This window comes from Malaclemys terrapin, chromosome 1 (assembly GCF_027887155.1).
Source record: "Malaclemys terrapin pileata isolate rMalTer1 chromosome 1, rMalTer1.hap1, whole genome shotgun sequence".
In the NCBI taxonomy this organism is placed as follows: Eukaryota; Metazoa; Chordata; order Testudines; family Emydidae; genus Malaclemys; species Malaclemys terrapin.
In genome coordinates this window covers 42808931-42831797 of record NC_071505.1, presented here as the reverse complement: position 1 = coordinate 42831797, position 22867 = coordinate 42808931, and the positions used below count along the sequence as shown (strand labels likewise).

The 22867-nt window shown below is 39.9% G+C and overlaps 1 protein-coding gene across 6 annotated transcripts in view; it reads right to left on the bottom strand.

Moving 5' to 3' along the window:
- CADPS2 (calcium dependent secretion activator 2) overlaps positions 1-22867 on the bottom strand; it is a 576541-nt gene that overhangs the window by 177574 nt on the left and 376100 nt on the right. For all 6 annotated transcript variants that reach the window (XM_054023205.1, XM_054023212.1, XM_054023223.1 and 3 more), the window contains one exon: positions 7135-7201. In XM_054023205.1, the coding sequence (XP_053879180.1) occupies positions 7135-7201 (67 nt within the window). The remainder of the gene's footprint in view (positions 1-7134; positions 7202-22867) is intronic.

Genomic DNA, 22867 nt, shown 5'->3' with positions numbered 1-22867 from the left:
ATGAGGACACAGCAACTCAAAATAGCACAAGATCCTGCCAGAACAACAGATGCAAAACTTTCAGACATACCAATACCCCACACAACACATCTTTCAAGATCCAGGGGTCCTACACGTGCCTATCACAACAGGTAGTGTACCTCATCCAGTGTACTACATGCCCCAATATCAGCTATGTGGGTGAAATGAGACAATCACTATGCTCTCGAATGAACTCATACAGAAAATAATAAAACACAAGAACACCATATCACCTTTGGGCAAACACTTTTCATAAAGCAATCACTACATATTTGACCTCTCAATCTTCATCCTCAAAGGAAACCTGCACAAAATCTTCAAAGGATGAGCCTAGGAGCTTTAATTCATAACTTTGCTAGACACTGAAAACGATGGACTTAATACAGATACTGGATTTATGGTTTATTATAACAACCTGTAATCTACTGGCCCTTCCTTCTCCCTTTTTTCATCCTATGACTGCAAAGGTATTAATTGGCCACTTCACCTTGAATGGTCTCTTAGAATGTGTCAACAATTTACTTTAAACCAGTGATTTTCATTCAACCTTTTTTCATTTGTGGACCGCAAACAAATTTTGAATGGCGGTGCGGATCCCTTTGGAAATCTTAGATATAATCTGTGGACCACCAGAAATCTGTGGACCACAGGTTGTAAATCACTGTTCTATTGTAACAACAACCTTCTCCAGACCCTTTAGACATAGTCTGCGGACTCCCAGAGGTCACAGTTCTAAACAATCTGTTCCACCTTGTATTTAGCTGCGATACTCTGAGTACCTTTCCCAGACATGAAGAACAGCACTGTGTGGCTCGAAAGCTTGTCTCTTCCACAAAAAGAAATTGGCCCAATAAAATATATTACCTTACTCACCGTGTCCCTCTATGCATAAAAAATGTGCACCTTCTGTGTGGCTCATGCCCTTGCAGAGTTCTGCTACCCAGGAGATAGGGTGTAGGTACTGCTAGTTCACTGAGAAACTTGAAGAGCATATACGAACCTTCCTCTTTTTCTTACATTTTTGAGATGGAGCTTAGTTTATTTGACTGAGTTGGTGAGATGAGACTACAGAAAGCTACAGAACTCAACAACAATATATATAAAACTGAAGCTACTAGTTTACATGTATAGCTTGGTTGAATGTTCATAGATTCACAGATTTTAAAGCTAAAGGGACCACTGCAATAATCTAGTCTGACCTCCTGCTTACCACAGGCCCATAGGACTTCCCTGAATTCGTTTCTGTTTGAACTAGAACATATATTTTCCAATCTTGATTTAAAGATCTGTAGTAACAGAGAAACCTCCCCCCCCCCACCCTTCAATAAACTGTCCCAATGGTTAATTACTCCCACTGTTAAAATTTGTGTCTTGTTTCTAGCTTGGATTTATCTAGCTTCAACTTCCAGCCATTGGATTTTATTATACCTTTGTCTGCTAGACTGTAGAACCCTCTATTATCAAATTTCTGTTCCTCATCTAGATATCTATAGATTGTGATCTAATCACTCCTTAGCCTTCTCTTTGTTAAGTTAAATAGATTGAGCTTTTCAAGTATCTCATTATAAGGCATGTTTTCCAACCCTTTAGTCATTCTCATGGTTCTTCTCGGAACCCTCTCCAATTTATCAACACCCTTCTTGAATTGTGGACTCCAGATTTAGACACAGTATTCCAGCAGCGGGTGCACCACTATGGTAGGCCTTTTGGCCACAGTGTCACACTGGGAGTTCATGTTCAGCTGATTATCCACCACAATGCTCAAATCTTTTTCAGAATTCCAAGGATAGAGTCCCTCACCCCGTAAGGATGGCCAACTATCCCCTACTCCCACACAACTGAGTCAACACTGCTTCACAGATTTCTTGTAGGCATCATAGAGGAAGTGGTCTTAAGGAAGAGAGGGAAGTGAGCCTTACAAATTATTTCTCAATATAGGAAGTGGTTTTAGTCAGACAGACATCAAATACTTCTTCCTGTGTCAAATTCATCCCTAGGTGGCTGAAGAGGGAAGTCCAAGCAAATCTTGCAGCCCTTATTCAGTCAAAATTCCTAAGGATTTCTGTGGCAGGTCATAAAGACAGCAAGATTTAGCCAACATCTCTGAGATAACAAGAGCACTAATACTGGGCAGATGGACTTCTGGCATTTAATGATGAAAAGAACAGCTAGGAATGAATTACAATTATAAGAGAAATGTTTCTCTATTTGGCTTATTGGAAGAAGAAAATATTGCCAGATCATACGCAAGATAAAATATCAGAACTGCCTGCTTTTTCTTCTTCTCTAAAATATAAGTTTCAGAGTAACAGCCGTGTTAGTCTGTATCCGCAAAAAGAAGAACAGGAGTACTTGTGGCACCTTAGAGACTAACAAATTTATTAGAGCATAAGCTTTCGTGGACTACAGCCCACTTCACAGCTATATGCATCCGAAGAAGTGGGCTGTAGTCCACGAAAGCTTATGCTCTAATAAATTTGTTAGTCTCTAAGGTGCCACAAGTACTCCTGTTCTTCTTTTTTCTAAAATATAAGATACTGTGTTCCTGTTGTTTTCCAGTTTGAAAAGAAGGATGGATAGATAGCTGTCTAAAGAAGTGACTATATTTTTAAAGGAATAAACAATTATATCACAGAACAGAGGTAGTTAGAATTTCCAAATACTCAAGAGCCAATTGTATCCATTCTATACTATCAAATAGCTCAGTGGTTTGAGCATTGGCCTACTAAACCCAGGGTTGAGAGTTCAATCCTTGAGGGGGCCATTTAGGGATCTGGGGCAAAAATCTGTCCAGGACTGATCCTGCTTTGAGCAGGGGGTTGGACTAGATGATCTCCTGAGGTCCCTTCCAACCCTGATATTCTATGATTATGCAGAGGTATAATTTCTAAATAAAAGGGACTAATCATACTCTCACATCAGCATCCTGCACAATCAGCATTACACACGAACATCACACCTGAATAATAGTTTATAACCATGTTGAAGGCATCTATCATCTAACTGAATTTTATATGCATAGTGCTTTAATGATGTAAGTTAAACGGGTATGAAAGAGACAGAAAGAGAAGGGAGGATCACCAAGAATATCAATAATGAATCAATACAACAGGTTGATATGCATTGTTACATGTTTCAAATCTTTCACCTGCACTGATAAAATAAGGCAAGTAGCATGTATAGATCACATCAATAAGCAGGGCCTGACTGTACAGCTAATATTAAATTCACACCGTTTCTTTATATAAAATAATCTTGTTGATTTTTGTAGATAATTCATGTTATGATTCTGTCATGCTGACATCATGCACCAACTTTACTGATATGGGCCAAAATAAAGCACTGATGTCTAGTGCAGAAGATCATCACAGTTAGAAAATTATTGTAATGCTTTCCCCCTAGATTCTAGCTTAAGAACAGAAAGTGAGAGATAATTGAAGTTAAGTTTATTGGACTCAGACTGTCTCTGAGTTTGTTCCACAACCTCTCCATCCACCCCTCTAGGCCTGCTAAGGTGCTCACTTTCTACACGTCTAGAAAGTCCACAAAAAGGAAGAGAACAGAGCCTGGCAGGAAGAGAATTGAGCCTTTTTGTGAGGTAGAGGGCAGCAGAACAGGGGGACTGCAGGAGTTAAAGCATGGGGGAACAGCAGGATGAGAGGCATTCCATCCCTTCTGTGCACTTTAAGAGATTCACTGCCTACACGCAAGCCTTATAGAGCCACATCAGGGTCATCCCACCCCCGCTAAGCCTTAGGGGGCTCATAAGGGGCCCTAAAACCTCCCCTGGGAGCCTTAGGAGGCTCAGAAGAACTTGTCAAGCCTAACTAAAGTGCCTACCCTTCTTCCCCAGTGAGCCTGTGCACTCTTATAAAGATTTTTACCTTTAAGTCATAGGGTGGAGCTTGATTCCACACCACTGAAGCCATTGACTTCAATGGAAGCCAAACCAGATCCATGTGCTTTCAACTTTTAATTTCATTTGAACAAGGATTTTGTTTGGAATGGTTATTATTCTGCTTAACGTCCTTTAAACTCTCAGAATGGGAGTGGCAAAGGGGAGAGGTTGAGCGTGGATGAGCAAAAGAATGCTAGAGGAAGGAGATGGGTTTCCAGTAAAATATTTATCCTCTGTTTTAGAAGCATGTTTCTTTTTAAAAATTCTTGGGCTCATGAACTCCCTGTGACGTTGCACCCCATAATGCTTTATAGAAATATGCTTATGAGTGTAAATATGACATAACTGGAATATGTTTTATGCTAGATATACCATGTAACATGTCTTTGCAAAGGTTATAGTCTACTGAATGTATTTACCCTATTCATATGCATGTATCATTTTTATATCTGAAGTTATGAGCGTTGGCTCTGTGCTTGTATTTAAAGTGTTTGCTGTGGAAAGCACCTAAGGCAGATTTGTTCAACTTAGTGTGAAGGGGTTATTCAAGTAATCGGGAGTACTTGGCTAACAATGGACCTTTATAGATGACAATCCACATCTGAGCTTTCCTGGGAACATGTGGGCAATGGTGTCAGCCTATAGAGAACTGAGTCATGCATGGACATGTGACTTGCCCATGTGACTCCAAAACTCCATCCTGTAGCTGTAATTCTACACAGGAGGAGAGAGGGGTTTCCACCCACAAGAGAGAGAGACTATATAAAGTCCTGGGAAACCCCTCCATTTTGTCTTCAGCTGTCTCCACCCCAAGGAGATGCCTGAAAGAAACTGGAACAAAGGACAGTAACTACAGGGGTGTGAGTGATTGCTGGATCCAGACCAGCAGGTAGTCTAGTCTGTAAAAGAAGCTTATTGGAACATCTCTGAGGGCAAGATTTACCTGCATTTAGTTTCTTACTGTATTAGTCTTAGACTTGCGTGTTTTATTTTATTTTGCTTGGTAATTCACTTTGTTCTGTCTGTTATTACTTGGAACCACTTAAATCCTACTTTTTATATTTAATAAAATCACCTTTTACTTACTAATTAACCCAGAGCAAGTATTAATTCCTGGGGTAGCAAACAGCTGTGCATTTCTCTCTATCAGTGTTATAGAGGGCGAACAATTTATGAGTTTACCCTGTATAAGCTTTACACAGAGTAAAAACGGATTTATTTGGGGTTTGGATCCCATTGGGAAATGAGTATCTGGGTGTTGGAGACAGGAGCACTTCTTAAGCTGTTTTTAGTTAAGCCTGCAGCTTTTGGGGGACATGGGTTTTCAGCAGGCTAGTGTGTCTGTCACAACCAGGCAGGGCTCTGAAGTCCCAAGCTGCCAGGGAAAATGGGTTTAGAGGTAGTCCCAGCACATCAGATGGCAGTCCCAAGGGGGGTTTCTGTGACCCAACCCGTCACACTCACCACACCCCCACCAATAATATAAATAACACATACTCAAGGAGATTCACATTATCACCACAGCACCTTTCTGCCAGTTAGAATAGGGACACACAAAAGAGAAGAACTGACTCTAAAGTACATCACATTTTCAGCCATGACCTGAAAACAAGCATCACCCTGAGTCTGTGCAGAGGGCGTGCTGATTTTTTTAAACACTAATTAAAATTGTTGTTCATTTCTCAAGTCTTACAACTCATGTAAGAAGTATTTCTATTCCAAATTTATTATTCACATATTTGATCGTCATGAAAAATTGTTCTCTCTTGCCACCAAGGGCAGGACAAGAGGCAATGGGTTCAAACAACATTGCAGATTTAGATTAAATCTCAGGAAAAACTTCCTAACTGTAAAAACACTAGGACAATGGAACAAACTACTTAGGGAAGTCATGGAAGCTCCTTCACTGGAGGTTTTCAAAAAGAGGCTGGATAGCCATCTGTCTTGGATGGTTTGACCCAACAAATGCTGTATCTTGGCAGAGGGTTATACTAAATCAGGGGTCGGCAACTTGCAGCATGTGTGCCAAAGGCGGCATGCGAGCTGATTTTTAGTGGCACTCTGCTGCCAGCCAGGGGTCCCGGCCGCCGGCCCCGCTCAGCCCATTGCCTGCCTGGATGAAAGGAACCCCTGGCCGGCAGCGGGCTGAGCAGGGCCAGCGGCCGGGACCTCGGCTGGCAGGGGCCAGCAGACGGAACCCTGACCGGCAGTGGGCAGCTGGGGTCCCCGCCGCTGGCCGTGCTCAGCCCACTGCCAGCCTGGGGTTCCGTCCGTCAGCCCCTGTAAATGTAAAAGTGACATGCGAAACCTTAAATTACAGTAAATAAATGTCAAGTATCAGGGGGTAGCCGTGTTAGTCTGTATCTACAAAAACAACAAGGAGTCTGGTGGCACCTTAAAGACTAACAGATTTATTTGGGCATAAGCTTTCGTGAGTAAAAATGCATCCGAAGAAGTGAGGTTTTTACTCACGAAAACTTATGCCCAAATAAATCTGTTAGTCTTTAAGGTGCCACCAGACTCCTTGTTGTTTTAGTAAATAAATGAAGACTTGGCATACCGCTTTTCAAAGGTTGCCAACCCTTGGACTAGATTATCCTTATGGTCCCTTCTAACCTTATAGTTCTATAATTAAATGGCTAATACAGAAAGGATATTCTCTCTCTCTGTGTATGTATTATACACACACACACACACACACACACACACACAACTAAAAACTAAAACATCAAGAAAGTGTAACATAGTAGTACCTTGTTACTTTTATTTAATTTGAAATGCAGAACACCGTAGTTGAATTAGCTCATTCAGGCAGGATAAATATATTTTACTTTTTACAAATATTTTTTTAAATTTTTCAATGATTTGAATGCTGCTAGAAAGGCTCATGCTCGATGGGATAATTCAAGACCGCAGAACTTCACTCAATAGTGTCTTTAAAATTGGACTCTTATTCTGGAAGTTCTTCTCAGCAGGATCTGGTCTATATGAATGTGAAATGCCCTCACACTTTTATTCACTGAACATATTATAAATAAAAATGATGCTGCTATAAAATCTGGAGGAGTTCTGTGAACATAAATTGAAGGTATGTATTTACAAAGTAGAATACGCTGCTTGAACATTGCAGAAATCATAGGTAAGATTTTACTGTTCTGAGAGCACATTTCCAGAAATTTTACCATCCAAACTTGGTAGACAAAGAAACTACTAACCTGAACAAGAACAAAGTAGCGTTTTTTCCATCTTTTCCAAACCTTCTGTCCAAGAGCATATAAATACCTGCCAAGTTAAAAAAAAATGTCATCTGTGAATAATTAATGTGATATAAAGAGGAGCCAGTGAAAACAATTATTCAACTACTATCAAGCCTTCCTTTAAATTAAGCATTGTCATCTCCAAACAGAAGTAATTTTCTCTTTTATATATTCAAGCCATTAAAAATGTAAGTGTGTAAATATTCCTTTTCACTCAAAATTAGACTGTAATTAAAAATATGACAAAGAGAAACAGATACAAACTGAGTGAATTGATATTTAAAAAGACTAATCTGCTTGGCTCTTTTATGCAAGCAATTGACATTGGAAAAAAAAAAAGGGAAAGACAGAATAGAAACACGACAGCAAATTAGAACACTTATGGCTACGCACACACACGAGTGTGCGTTTTTGTCGAAGAATTGGACTGCAGGCTCACCTTTTTTGCTACATGCAGATTTACTTTGTATTTCTAATTTTTTGTTGTCAGTTCTTCAACATGGTTGAGTGTAGGTAAGTTTTGTATAACATCAACCATAGTGCCAATGTGGGAAGATATTCAAATATAAAACTGCCATCAAGGAAACAGGACTTCATTCTCTTTAATGTAAATAAAACTGAGGCTCCCAAATACAGATTCACCCGGTGTAGAGAATAAAAAACTGGACTTCTTGTTCCCAGGGACAGAGAATTCAAGACTTCGGTAAAAGTCTGGGCGGAAGAGCAACACTAGTTATCTTAGAAGCAGCAGAAGGGTGCAGACTAGCAGCAAGTTTTATGGCTGATTTTTTTATTTTTTTGTGATTGTCAGACTCCTAATCATGAGGAGGACAAGCCTGCTCATAATGTCGGAGGACAAAAGAAAGTGGTCTGAAATGAACATCCTCAACAGCCCAGAAAAGCTGAGGGAGAGCTCCTTGTAGAACCTGAGGGAGAACAACGCAACCCCCTTTCCCAGGAGCTGTCCCAAGGATCCTACCAGACTGCACTGAAGATAACTAGTATAATTCATGGAACCAAGTCCTTGTACAAAACTGCAATCAAGTGTCTGGATTTGATGGGGCTGGACTCACAGGGCATTCCCCAGAAAAGCATATACTCAGGGGTATAAACTCTGGTGAAGGTGCTGAAGGCCCCACAACAATTATGGATAAAGAAGAGGAACCCAGAGTCCTAGACATCGAAATCACTGGCAAAATGAGAAGAATCCTCAGCACTAATGGTGCCATAGCAGGCATCTCAGGGTCACAGATTTTTGGATTCTTGATCATGCATTTTCCTTTTCTGACATAGTGATGGGAACTCCAGTCCCAAACACGGGTAAGCACTTCTCTCTCTTTTTCCTTGAGTCTGAGGACAACCAAGAGAGCTTTTAAAGAGTCCCTGAAATAAAGACCCACATGAGACTGTGTAGACAGCACTGCAAACTGACAGTCCTGGGTTAAAGCACTGAGGAGAATCATGGTATTAAGAATCTGACTGGTTTCAATCCTGAAACTCTGCAGCAGGAGGTCTGTCTATTTGCAAGTAAGGAGGGTGGAGGCTAAGGTCTCCTGGTGACTGACAGGGCTAGTTCTGCCTCCAAAACTTCAAGCAAGGCTGAAAATTCACTGTAGGATCTGTGGACCTGGCCTCACTAAGAAAAGGTAGGACATGGGACGGAAAGTGCCACGGAGGGGCTAAGGGGTATGCTACGCTACAAACTATCAGCTGCTGCACAAGAAAAATCAGAGAGGCAGCATTACCTCTCCTCTGTGTATTCTATGTCTGTTGTCCACAAAGGCACAGAGTGTAATGGGATCACTGAGTTCACAATAGCAGAGGGCCTTATTATAACATGCAGCCATCACTGTATGGGAGAACAGAGGGACAGCTGCTTGAGGTCCAAGGGGTTGGGATTGTGGTTTTCTGTGGAGCTCTGGTTTCTGCTGTCTTTTTGGGCTCAATCCCCTGTGTTCTGCACCCTGTCAGCAGTAACTTGTTCCTTCCACTCACTTTTGCAGGGGACGGAAGAAAATGAGTTCGTTTCTCTAAATAGATTCTTGCACTGTAAAGTTATTACAGGTGAAGGATATAAACTTTTGCCCACTGAGAATGTGTAGGACACAACTGTTTTTTAATCAGACTGTGATCATTTTGTTATATCACACACTGGATCTCTCTCCTCATTATTAAAACATGGAGTTATCTTTCCTTAGTTCATGCCCTGGTACAAATCTGTAAGAATTCTGCTTTACTTAAGTACTGTGGGTTTTTTTGTGCTGGTGAGATCAGACAATTTGGTTTGTGTACCAAAGGTTTGTTTGCAGGACTGCTGTGTGATTGTGTTCTGGCTGAATACTCTAGAGCCTGCTGTGTAATTCCCATCTTCTCTCAATTGTATGATTATCTTAAATTCGATAAAAAGAAAGTTTAAGAAACAGGGTGTGTAAATCAGACCTGTCAGAGAAAGGGCATACTGGGAGCACATATTTAACTGTGTTTTATGTGAGAATTTTTAGTGTTTGCCAATAATATATGTATTTACCACACAGAGTGCCAGAAACATACTCTAATGTGTAATGTGACTTGTTTTACTTTTCATATATACTTTAAAAGAAGCAAGCACGTTCCCCTAGGTTGGAACATTTATTCTTTTTTGCCAACACATACCCATTCTTCCCCCTTGTAATTTCTTTCATTTCAATAATCATGTTTGGGGGAGGGAAAAGTGTGAATGGACATGTCTGAAGAACAGTAACAAAAATATCTACAGAATACTGCTCTCCTCCGTGGGGACAAAGGCGACCACAGCGCAGCTCAGGAAAGGGGGTGCACAGGTGACCTTTGTGATCTCTCAGTCCTGAGCCTGCCCTCTGCCAAGCCAGTCTTCTGGCATAACTCAGAGGAGCCATGCTTTAACCCATGCTGGATGCCAATGGCCTCAGGGGGCCAACACAGTAGCTAGGAATAAACAGCTGGAAAGTGCTGAGACACAGGAACGTTGTGACCATGTGCCCTTACTGCTGGGTGTGGCCCCTTAGTGTATGTCTACACTGCAATTGGGCACCCGCAGTTGACCCGTGCCAGTTGACTGGGACTCAGGATGCAGGGCTGTTTAACTGTTGTGTAGATCTTCCGGCTCAGGCTGCAGCCCAAGCTCTGTGACCCTTCCAGAGCCCGAACCCAGACATTTACACTGCAATTAAACAGCCCCTTACACTGAGTCCCACAAGCCCGACTCAGCTGGCCCTGGCCAGCCCCAATTGCCTAACTGCAGAGTAGACATACTCTGAGACGGTTAAAAAGGGAGCCATCTCTATGCCATCAGAGGATCCCCCGACTCCAGGATAATCCTTTCACACCCAGCAATGCTGGTTGTAGGCCTAGAATCCATTAGGGTTCCAGCATAAAATGAACACCCCACACTAAGGGTCTTCTCTGAGACCAAGTGAGCATAGCATTGAGAAATGACAAAACATCTTAATTGTATGATGATCCATTTGATCTCTGAATGAAGTCTTTCTATAAGAAAAAAGGTAGTGGGTTTTTTTTGTTTTTTTATCTTCTCTTCCCACACGGTTGTTTACAATTAAAAAGTCTCTTTGATACTCTTTTTTTATTACGGCCACTTAAATGGGCACAATGCTCACAATTTACAATCAACTCAAAACCAGTTTAAAAATATAGGGGAAAAAGCCTATATTCCTCAAGTAAGTCCAACCAATGTAAGATGTTAAATACCAGGTTTCTCTGGGGAGTGAGAGAGAGGGGGAGGAAAACACTGCCTACTTAACTTTAAAATCTGCTGTTCTTACATAGGATTAGGTAACAAAGAAATTAGCACTATTGACACAAAGTGGGGATTTAACACAGAGAAGCAAAGCCTTATGGCATTTGGTTTTACAAATCACTATAAACACACAACAATAATCTTAAACTATTAATCCCTCTTCCAGTGCTCTCCGTAAAGGGAAGTGCTAATTCCTACTGTAGAACATTTCAGTAATTACCAAGGGCTATGTCATGTCTTCATTTCACATGGGAAAACTCCTGTGGTATCATAGAGAGTTAAATGTTCATTCTGTGTGCAGTAGCACTTGGAAATTTCATATTAGGAATTTATAGGAATTTTAGTTTGTGACAAATTGTGGCCAAGGCTCATTGGGGATAACAGTAAAAGAGCAGCTCCCAGAGGTGAAAGAAACGCTTAATTTGTGCCAGGGCTGAGCCCGGCACCTCTAGGCTTGGCAGTTCATCGCCCCAGCACCTCTGGGCTTGGCACATCAGTTATGAAACTAAAAAAATTGCTTGAGCCCTAGCAGTTCTTTCATTACAAATTAAGCACTGGGTGAAGGAGACCTGGGATTTCACTGGCAGACCTTGTGCCTCTGGGAGAAGGGAAGACCTGAAGTCTTTGCAAACCAAGGTCCCTCTTAGTACCCTCTATACTCTCACAAGGGGGAAGGGCAAAAGGACTCAGAAGTGAGCTGAATGATAGGGGCTAGGCTTAGGAGGGTCTACCCTTTGTTATTATGGTGGGAGTCCTGTAACCCTACATTGGACCCAGTTAAATGCCTGGGATATGAGAGACAGGGAGGGCATATTGCACCCCTGCCCTCCGCTCAGTTAATAAAGTTGCAGCTTGCTGCTTAAATCTATCCCTGTCTGTACCTTCATTCATTTACACGTGATCAATCACTCCATGCACAGAATATGCCCGTAACACTATACCTTGGGGTATAGGCCCCTTTTGATTATCTTCAGCCATACTGAAAACCACACAGCAGTCATTCTCTCATAGATTCTCTCTCTCTTTGGGAAACGCTGAAACATATTTTGTGTCAGACTCCAAAAAATCATATGCAGATATAGCTGATATGATATTCCTCAAAAATATTGCACCATTTACTACATGTAGTCTCTCTCTCTCTCTCTCTCTCTTTAATTCTGGTTCCGCCATAGAGATTGTCAAAGGTAATTCTTGAATGATTACAGTTTGGCTACATATTTAGATGGAGGCCTCTGAAAAAATACAGTTACACCTTGCTTATTACTAAATAGCTTCACCTTCAACTCCATTTCTCAAGATCCACTTTTGTTACAACACCTATTACAAACTGCCCAGCGTTCAATGGGTAGGCTGAAGGCAAGTTGGGAAAACTTGTTATTTATTGATCTACCAGATGTCCCGATTTTATAAGGACAGTCCCGATTTTTGGGTCTTTTTCTTATATAGGCTCCTATTACCCCCCACCCCCGCCCCGATTTTTCACACTTGCTGTCTGGTCACTCTAGTAATCACACAATTTCAAACACACAAATATAAAATCTGTACATATATTAACAATGTATATATTTGATTATCCAGCTCCCTCAACCTTTGTATATTTGCTCATTTTCTTAGTTTGGCAGTAATCTGAGGCTAGCAGAATGGAGCCCCAATCATAATCAGGGCCTTTAGATAAGACAAGACAGTATGAACATATATAAATATTAGTAGTATTAATAATAATAGGGATTGAAATTCAACACAAAACTATTTAAAAATAAAACCTTCTTAAAAGTTTGCTGTTTTAATAATAGCCTTGAACACTGTTTTGTCAAACAAACAAGCTATATTTCCCTTTTATTTTTCAATCCACAAAGAGTTGAGCTGTAGAAATCAGAATTGTATTATAATCAATTAAGTCACAGATTAAAACAATCTATTCTATACTGTTTGCAGTATTTTTTTCAACAACAAAAATATAATTCATGCACATTTCATGGAATTTTTATAATTAATTTTCTGGATAAGAAAAACTATGATGGATGCTGATTTTATTTATATAACAATGTAAGGGCATTCCTTTTATCTAAAAATCAAAGAAATTTACTGAATGATGTACTCCTGAAATATTTGCAAAGAGAAAACTGTTTTTGCTAAATCTGACACATTTTTTATATACAATACACTTAAAGGTTTTTCAAAGTACATATTCACATATTACAAAAGTTCAAAAGCATATTGTTAAATATTGTAATTTAGTTTCAATTATGTGGTGGCATATGTGTCAAAAATGGAAGAGAGAATGGCAGATTATTTGCACTAAATTCATGCTGTGAGAGTTCAGGGATTTAGTTTTTGATGAAAAATCAGCTCTAATGAACAGCTGAAAAATCTAATTGTGTGTGGAATACTGGAACTATTCACTGCTGGAAAAAAGGGGAAAAGGACTTATTACTTCAACACAGATAATTTTTTAATCCAGCTTTTCATTCTAAGGAATGAAGCAATCAATTTTCATCTTGAATGATAAATTCTCTACTTTTACAAGGCTTCATTTATCACAAACAATAAAAAAATACAGAAAGAAAAATCAATACATATAGCAGTTTAGTCCAGCAAAGGGCTTCTTAAAGAGAAACCTCAGTCAAGGTTGAAAGAGCAATTAATGCAGTCTCAAAAATCTGGGCCATTCTGATAGAGTTCGGTTAACATGTGGCAGAAGTAATCATCCACTTGTGAAAATGATTTTCAGTTCATTCTCAAACACCTTTCAGACACTCATGATCCCATTTAACTGACAACAATACAGGCTATCTGTGGGCATCATTGCATTTGATGTGAGAACCAATAGGGACCAAATGCCCACAGGCACTTTCAGTCATCACTGCACGTTCTGTGTTGCTTGCATAAAAGGAATCTTCCTTGCACTGCATTCCTTCTTTTATTTAACCCCACAAGATTAAGCCTTTTTTTTTTTTTTTTGCCTTCAGTTGAGGATGAGAGGCACAACCAATGCAAGACAACAATATGACCTGGGTCATCAGAAGCCTAGTAGCAAACATTCTCAGATTGATTTCAGTACTTTCTGTGCTCTTGAGAAAGAGGACTAAATAAACCGTCAACAAATGAAAACATATCAGCCTAAACTTCTATTGTAATTATGACTGCTAAGAATGCAGAAATCTTGAGAAATGTCAAGTAATGTAGGCATCACAACTGAGAGGGAACATAGTACTATTTATTCCAATGAGCAATAGTCTCATAATATGGACAGAAAAATGTGATTTATTCTGAGCACCTTTTCATTCTATTTACATTTCATTATACAGACAGTATTTTGATTAATACAGGTGCACTTAAGAATCTGTATATTCTTGCATACATTTTTATCTGAAAAGGTCCGTTTACCATCTTAATAGCACCATCCAACAACATTTTACCACTACTAAATAAGCATTACTGGACTTACATTAGCTGTGAAATAAATACTATGATGATTTGCTAATTAGTACTTAAACCTATGTAGTACTGTAAAATCAACTAAATTTATTAACTGAGCATTCACGTTAAAGGTAAAAAGCATTCTTCAACTTTGAAAGAACCCCCAAGACAATAAAAAAGTGATTGATATCCTTTGTATGTGTGTATACAACATAAATGTGGCCAGTGTTCCAATAACAGGAAGCAGAACAATATGCACATAATATCTAACTTCCTAGTAAAAGGCTTTGCATTACACATTTATAAGAAAAACCATGACAGAGACATGACAATAAGAAATTAAGACAGAACAGTTATTTTTATTCCCCCCGGCCTTTTGTTCAATGTGTATTTGAAACTGTTGGGAGGCCTGGTGAGAAAGCATGAACAACAGTGTTTTCACTAGGCTGGTGACACTCCCCTATTTCCCTATCACAGGGGTTCTCAAACTGGGGGTCGGGATCCCTCAGGGGGTTGTGTCGTTATTACATGGGGGGTCGCAAGCTGTCAGCCTCCACCCCAAACCCAGCTTTGCCTCCAGCATTTATAATGGTGTTAATTATATAAAAAAGTATTTTTAATTTATACGGGGGGTCACACTCAGAGGCTTGCTATGTGAAAGGGGGTCACCAGTACAAAAATTTGAGAACCACTGCCCTATCATATCTGATCCAGCTCCTGCTATTGGTTGAAGGCTCAATTTGGGTAAGGTTTGAGGAAGCAACCAGAAGATATAAAGAGGATTACATCTGCTCCTGTGTTTGAAGGTGTGTTCCTGTCCTTTGTTATTACTTCTCAATGTGGGGATATTACTGGTGAATGATCATAGAGCAGTGACATCTAAGGAAAACTTTCTTCAGCTTCCAGCTTGGTTATTCTGACCACTTCTTTTGGATACAAACCTGATTAGTTACCTGTACTTTGTCACCTGTCAATTAGACTACTACAGTGCACTCTACAAGACTACCCCTTTAGTCAACCCAGAAATTGAAGTAGGTACAGAGGATTGTAGTCCGTAGTGTATCTCACAAGCAGCACATGACACTGATCCAATTGATTTCAAGGTATTGCTGAAAAGTTGAATTTGACCTACGAAGTCTTAAATGGCTTAGGACTTGCCTATTTGAGAGAATCTCTTTGTCCCTGTGCCTATGTCAGCAAAAGAACTTCACTGAGGTCTGGCCTAGAAAATTAGGTCAGTTTAACCATAACAGTCAGGGTTTTGAAAAATGCACACCTGAATGATGTTGTTAAACTGGCCTGTGTAGATAGTACTAGGTTGACCGAAGAATTCTTCTGTGGACCTAGGTACTGCCTCTTGGGGAAATGGATTACCAACTCTGACAGGAGAACCACTGTGCCACTGTAGCATTTTAAGTGTAGACATACCCTTAGAATCCATGGGGTAGAAAAGAGAAGGAGCCACCAGCAGGGTGTTCTCTATGAGGGACACTGCTTTAAAATTCATTCCTTCTCCTCCCTGATTCAAAATAGCCTGATTTTATTGAGCCAGGGCTTGGGAAGGCCAGGTACGTATTGGTAGAAATGGTGGAATGTTTCTGGGGCATTGTTTATATTTGATCTATCTAGTTGGTTATAGGGAAGCTGCCAGTTTTAACTTTACAAAAGTCTACTTTTAATTACATCAAAGGCACCTATAATCCAGGATAAGTATTTTTAATATGAGTTATAAATAAAAGTAAGTAATAAAATAAGTAGATGTGTATAATTCCACACTTCCATGCTATGGACTGAAAGATTAAGTGAATCCAAGATGTTCTTATTTTAATTTCCTGACACAAGTATCACAGTATTTTTTTTATTATTATTATTTCTTTCAAGCAACTCTCTTTAAATGGGTGTCATGATATTGAGAAGTTGCATCAGAGTGTGCTACAGGCTGGCAAATTCTGCTGTATCTGGTATCTTCTATTACTACTTTGAAGTTAGAAGTTACAGTAATAAATCAATCTAGGAGTTTAACTCAATTTGTGCACAGATATTTATTCACTATGTTCTGATAAACTGTAATTATTTTTTAAATTCTTAGTAATCAGATTTTTACATAAAAAACAAAAGGAAATTAATTAAAAACCCTATTTTAAAACGTTATTAAAGTTTTGAAACAAATCAATGAAACTAAAAAGTTCTAAATTAAAACTCTCATTATTTTCTTAACAAGAAAAGTATATGGCATTTGAATAATGCTTTACAAACATTAAATAATTACTCCTCATAAATACCCCCAGGTTCCAGGGAAGTAGGTAAGTACTGTTAAAATCTCAGTTTTTCAGGGACAGCGATTGAGGCCGAGAAGTTTAGTGAACTGCTCAAGACCACAGAAGGAATCTATTACATCTGGAATTAGAATTCAAGAGTTGCTTGCTCCCAGTCTTGTTCTGATTGCTATTCCATGCATTTCAAAGACCTATAAACCCCACTTAGCCCTCCCATTGCACCGGTGCCAACAGACACTTGAAAATCATACACAGAATAAATTAGACACGCTAAAAAAATATCCAAATAAAATCATGAACTAAACAAATGCTTAACTTTCACCATTCCATCAGGCTTCATTCTCTTGCTCCCTTTCCCCATTCCCTTGTATGTGGTATAGATTTAAGCTCTCAGGCAGGGACCTGGTCTTCCTACTAGCTTGTAATTTTAGGTTGCTCTTGACACTCTACAAATAACAGCAGCACTTCCTGTACCTATGAATTGAAAAATGTGTATGATTTTATATTATTGAAATAGGTCTACAGGTATTAGAAATATAGATATTGTACATCCTCACAGTACTTTGCTGGCCCTCTGGAAAATATCTGTGTTCTAAAAGTTAACTCTGAATTTACTAGGCTTTGCTAATTTGAGTCAGTCCTAATATAATATAGGATTTTGTTTTATAACTAACGATGTATACTATGTCTGAACCACACCACTGGGTTCCTTGTGCTGGTCCCAAGGCGGGATGAAGTGGGAAGACTGAGTGATGGCCTGGCAAGTCATCCCCCTAAAACATCTCTAGCTTCAACACATGGAAGAAAAGGACATAAAACTTCAGCAGCTTCATCTGCTATTCAGAATGAAACCCAGCTTTGGGATTCATCTAAATCTCCTACTATACACAGGAGAGTCAGACCATATGATGATGGTTCTTCCATAAACCAGACTTGGGGGGAAGCATCTGATATAAAGACAGTATGTCTGCTTCTGCAATGATATCTGTATCTGAGGATGGTCTGTGGAATGTTCGATCATTAAGCTGTTGAAAAAACAACTCAACTAAAAAAACTGGAAAAGTTGAGTGCTGATCTATGTGGCATGCAGGACACGTGATGGAATTTGAACACCGAGTCAGATCTTTCGACTGTTGCACACGTGTGATACATCTAATGGGACACACTGGTGTTGCTTTGGTTCTGTCCCCGAGGGCGCATTTTGCACTACTTACGTGGCAAGCTTATTCTCCACACCTGATAGCCACCATTTTCAGTTTGAATGTAGGATGTGCAGTAGTTATTAGTTCATCTGCCTAACACAATGTAAGGCTTATGTTGAAAGAGATGTTTTTAATGCCATGCTAGATGACACTGTATCTAGTACATCACTTCAACATCAAATTGTCATTTCAGGATATAAATGCAAGAACTGGTTATGATAAAACTGTAGTTGAACGCATACTGGGGCCACACAGCTTATTGAATGAGAAGTCAGATAATGGTGTGTGTCTGTTAGAAATTGCTTCTACACATGAACTATTTTTAAGTGTTACCTGGTTTCAGCACAGGAATTGTATACATTTCAATATCTATTGGGCAACAATGCAACATTGGATCACTCTCTTGTTTGGAACCCCCGGAGTAAACTCATCCGGGATGTATGTGTATTTAGGAGAGCTGATTTTGCTCCAGAACCCGATCATCGACTCCTAACAGCAAAAGTGTTGTTCTGCTTAATAAAGTTTCAGAGAGAGGTTCCTACCGTATTGAAACACTTCAGTATTGATAAGCTTCATAATAAAGCGATCGTAAGTAGTTATGCAATAGTGATTTCCCTAAAATTCCATATAGAATGACCAGCTGTCTACCACAGAGGAAGAGTGGACTTCTTTTTGTGATTCTATTACAGAGATCGCTGGAGAACAACTAGGACTAAGAAATACGAAAAGCAACGTTGGATTACAGATGATGCCATCAAATTATGGGAAAGAAAAAAAGTGCAATGTAGAATGGATGCATTTGAAGATCAGCAGTGAATTAGTGAAGTAGTAGGAGGAAATGGGCAACAGAGGAAAAGAAATATCTTGAATGAGCAGTTAAGAGGACCATAGGAATTACAGTAATCAATGATGGAATGATATGGTGCAGCACTTTGAGGGCACCTCTGAAAGACATCACCGGAAGTGCGTATGGAAATGTCTGGACAGGACACCCTCTCTCGCAGCTTCTGCCAATTAAGGATAAATATGGAAAATACTGTCAGGACATCGATGAACAACTTAAGTGCAGGCGCAAGCATTTTTGTGAAGGAACAGATCTCTACCAAGATATAAACTACAACTTCATCAAAAAAAGAGCCCAGCAGAAAATAGGCCAGTGACATTACAGGAATTGATACTTCCAGACAAACAGCTACGAAATAATGAAGCACCTAGCCTGGATAACATTTCAGCAAAACTGCTAAAGAATGGCAGTCCAGGTTTAGTTCATTTAGAGCTTCATAGAGTCATCTTAAAAGTCTGGGAAAAAGGTCACACTCCAGAGGATTAGAAAAGTGGCTGCATCATCCCTCCTTAAACAACGGAGACTGATCAACTTGCTCAAATTATAGGCGAAGAATGTTGCTGTCAGTTCCAAGGAAAGTATTTACAATCATACTGCTGAAACAGTTGAAATACTGTCTCAGCCCTAAAATGAGAGACGATCAGTGTGGTTTCCATATAGGTCAATCGACAATGCTATATATGCCTTTCACAATGGTACTGAAAAATGACTTAACCGAGAAAAGGAAGTTAACATCTCATTTATAGACTTTACAGCTGCTTTAGACTCAGCTACACCAGCATGAGGTGCCTGAGGACTTAGCATACCTAGTTGAGGAATAGTACTGCGGTGAGGGTCAACAGCTGTCTTACAGACTGGTTTTCAGAAGAATCAGGAGTATAGCAGTGATTCATTCTTTCACCTACCTTTAATGTTCTAATAGATGATCTGATGACAAAGCTGATTGAGGACAAAGTAGGAGGTGTAAAAATTAAAGATTCATCTTTAGAGGATCTTGAGTACACAGATGATATTTCCTTGCTTGGAGAGACTACTGATCAACTACAGCTAATGCTGGAAGAACTGAGAAAAATTGCAGAATGTATGGTACTTAAGATCAGTTATGATAAAACTAAAGCAATGCATGCCTCTTATAAAATGAAACGGCCTTCCAATACTGCAGGTAGATGGTAATGACATCAAATGGATGAATTGTTTTAACTATCTAGGTAGTTGGTTGACAGCAGGAGGTTGCATAATTGAAGAAATCACTCATCAGATCGATCTTGTGTCAATGGCATTTCAGCATCTTCAAAGGCCTGTTTGGGTAGTGGGATGTCTGTGTGACAGCTAGGATAGGAGTGTTGAATGCACTAGGTGATGGCAACCCTGTAATATGGAGCAGAAACATCCCACTAAAAACTGCTGAGGACAGAAAATTAATAGTTTCCAATGTCAAAAGTTACAGCCTATTCTTAACATTCATTGGCTTGATTTTATCACAAAAGAGGAGATGCTCAGATGATCCCAGCAAGTTTGGCCGCGCCTAAATACAAGATGACTCCAATGCTGGAAACACGTCCAATGTGCAGAAGAATGTATGCTTCTGTACAAGGTTTACAGAGCTGAGGCTGAAGAAAGTAGAGCACGATGTCAGGCAGGGATGAGGTTGGAAGATGCAGTTTTAAGGGATTTAAGAAGCCTAAATCCTTCCCTACGGACTCTTGATGGAGAAAGAAGATTTACAAGGGTCTGTTCGAGATGAAAGTCCAGTCAACGTGACATCACAGCTACATTATAGCCATGTGAATCTGCTGCTGCTACTATGCCTGAACTTTAATTATGATAATTTACATTTTTAGATATCAGAGTAGCAGCCGTGTTAGTCTGTATCCGCAAAAAGAACAGGAGTACTTGTTGCACCTTAGAGACTAACAAATTTATTTGAGCATAAGCTTTCGTGGGCTACAGCCCACTTCTATGCATCCGAAGAAGTGGGCTGTAGCCCACGAAAGCTTATGCTCAAATAAATTTGTTAGTCTCTAAGGTGCCACAAGTACTCCTGTTCTTTTTACATTTTTAGAGTACCTTTATTTCAAAGGTTTCAAAGTGTTTGGCAAGCTTTATATATGAGCTTCATTTCACTGACAGTTAAAGTCTTTAAATAACTCACAGCAATACTACCAAATGGTCTAGGAAAACAAGTGGCTCTTGTAAAAATGAAACAGTAGAATTTTAGACAAGCAAAAATGCAATGGTCTACTTGGAATTTAGCCAGGACATTCAAGTTGACAGCCCAACCTTATAGGGGAAAAGTCTTCATCAAAAGTAAATAGAATTAGTCTAATATAAGAACTCCTGTACAGAACAAGTAAAGTCTCAGCAGTTGGATGTACCTTTTGTTACTCAGATTAATCAAATCAATGAAGATGGGCCTCCAGTGAATACAAACTCTGCCAACCAAAAAATATTGCATCTTTCCATATTACAGTAGATTCCACTTGAAAGAAATCCTGATATTAGCAACTTCTGGTTAAAGGCAACGTATGTCTGAGAACCAATCCCACCCCATTAACATCAATGTTAATGGCATTCAGATTAGTAACAACAGTATGCTACTTAATAGCAACTTTTTTGGAAGAAGGGCCCTAACTGCAGGCAGGTTTGCGAGGCTGCAGCGAGAGAAGGAAGTACTGGGACACGTCTTTCCTGGCTGCAGCCGTGCACACCGATCTATGGCCGGTGCTCAGCTCGTTCCAGCACTCTCTTCTGAAGTTGCAGCCGCAAAAACGTGCCTGCAGGTGATAAGGTGCATGTGTGTGCGTGTGGGCTGGGAGGGGAGGCTGTGGGGGGAGCAGTAACATGGAGGGGGGCTGCAGCCCAGATGCTGGAGCTGCACTGCACCTCTCCCTGAGCTTTCCAGTTTGTGCCCTGCAGGTGGACCACATGCAAGGAAGGAAGTGCTGGAATGTGCTGACCCCTGGCGAGAGCAGGGAGAGGTACAGTGCAGACCCACAGGCTCCCAGCATCCTTTCTCCCCATAGTAGACCCAAGCATCTGGGCTGCAGCTCCCTTCCCTGCAGGCAGGTTTGCAAGACTGCAGCCAAGGAAGGCATGTCCCTGAACGTCTTCCCCTGGCTGCTGCCTTGCAAACCTGCCTTCCACTTATTTAGCAACGGATGGATAATAGCAACTTTTTGCTGATAACCAAAGGGTTGCTAATAAGTGGAATCTACCATATATACTAATAGAGAGACTGAGATAGAAAAAAACCCCTCCAAATAGGGATTAGGTGAAATTTAAGTAGTGTAGCCATCTGAACAGAGGTGAATTTTGCTCTGGATAACTACTATTTATAAACTTACTAAATAATAGTAATTATAGAAACAACAAACTACTATTCTTCTCAGATTTCCTCACATGACATACACACTCTTGAGTTTTGGAAATCTGTAAGAACATAACGTAATAATTCCTAAATAAAAATGGAGGGTCCTTTTTTTTTTTTTTTTTTTTTTTTGACAAAGGGGGAAAAAAATTCTTTTGAACTGAGTGTCCTGTGAATTCTCTGATTTTCCCCTGGGTTATATGCAAATCTGCATGAGGCCTCATACCTTGGAAGCTTCTTTCAGTTACAAGGATTGAATGGAACTCTCTTTGGAGCTCATGAATTGCCCTTCTAAGTCAGCCAAAAGAGGTGCTGCAGTGACACAAGATGCTGTCTATACCCCAAAAGCAGAGTGCACTGCTTCCACTGCACTCCAGCCTCTTTCAACTTGGAGAGCAAAGGAACAGAACCAGAGGCTGAATCCAGATCTCACATGCCAATGCAGCATCTAATGCTCTGTTCTCATTAAGTAGGGTTTCTCAATCTTTTTCATAGTGTGGTTCACATTTAATACAGAGGTTCACTCATTGACTATCTAGCTTTCCATTCACAGTTGAGTAACCTCTCTGTGGCAACAACAGCTGTACCTTAGGGAAGTATTTATTGTATTGTTGACTGTCTTTTAATGCAGCTTAGGGGGTGGAAACAAGGAGGTGAGCTTCACAGTATAACCAGTCAGTTCTTTTCAAACCACATTTTGAGAAACCCTGCCATAGAGAGGATATTATGGTTGGAATTTTCAAAAGTACTGAAGCAGCAATGGGGTATGTGCACCTATATGACTTGGGCTCTTAAAAATCCCATCCTTTA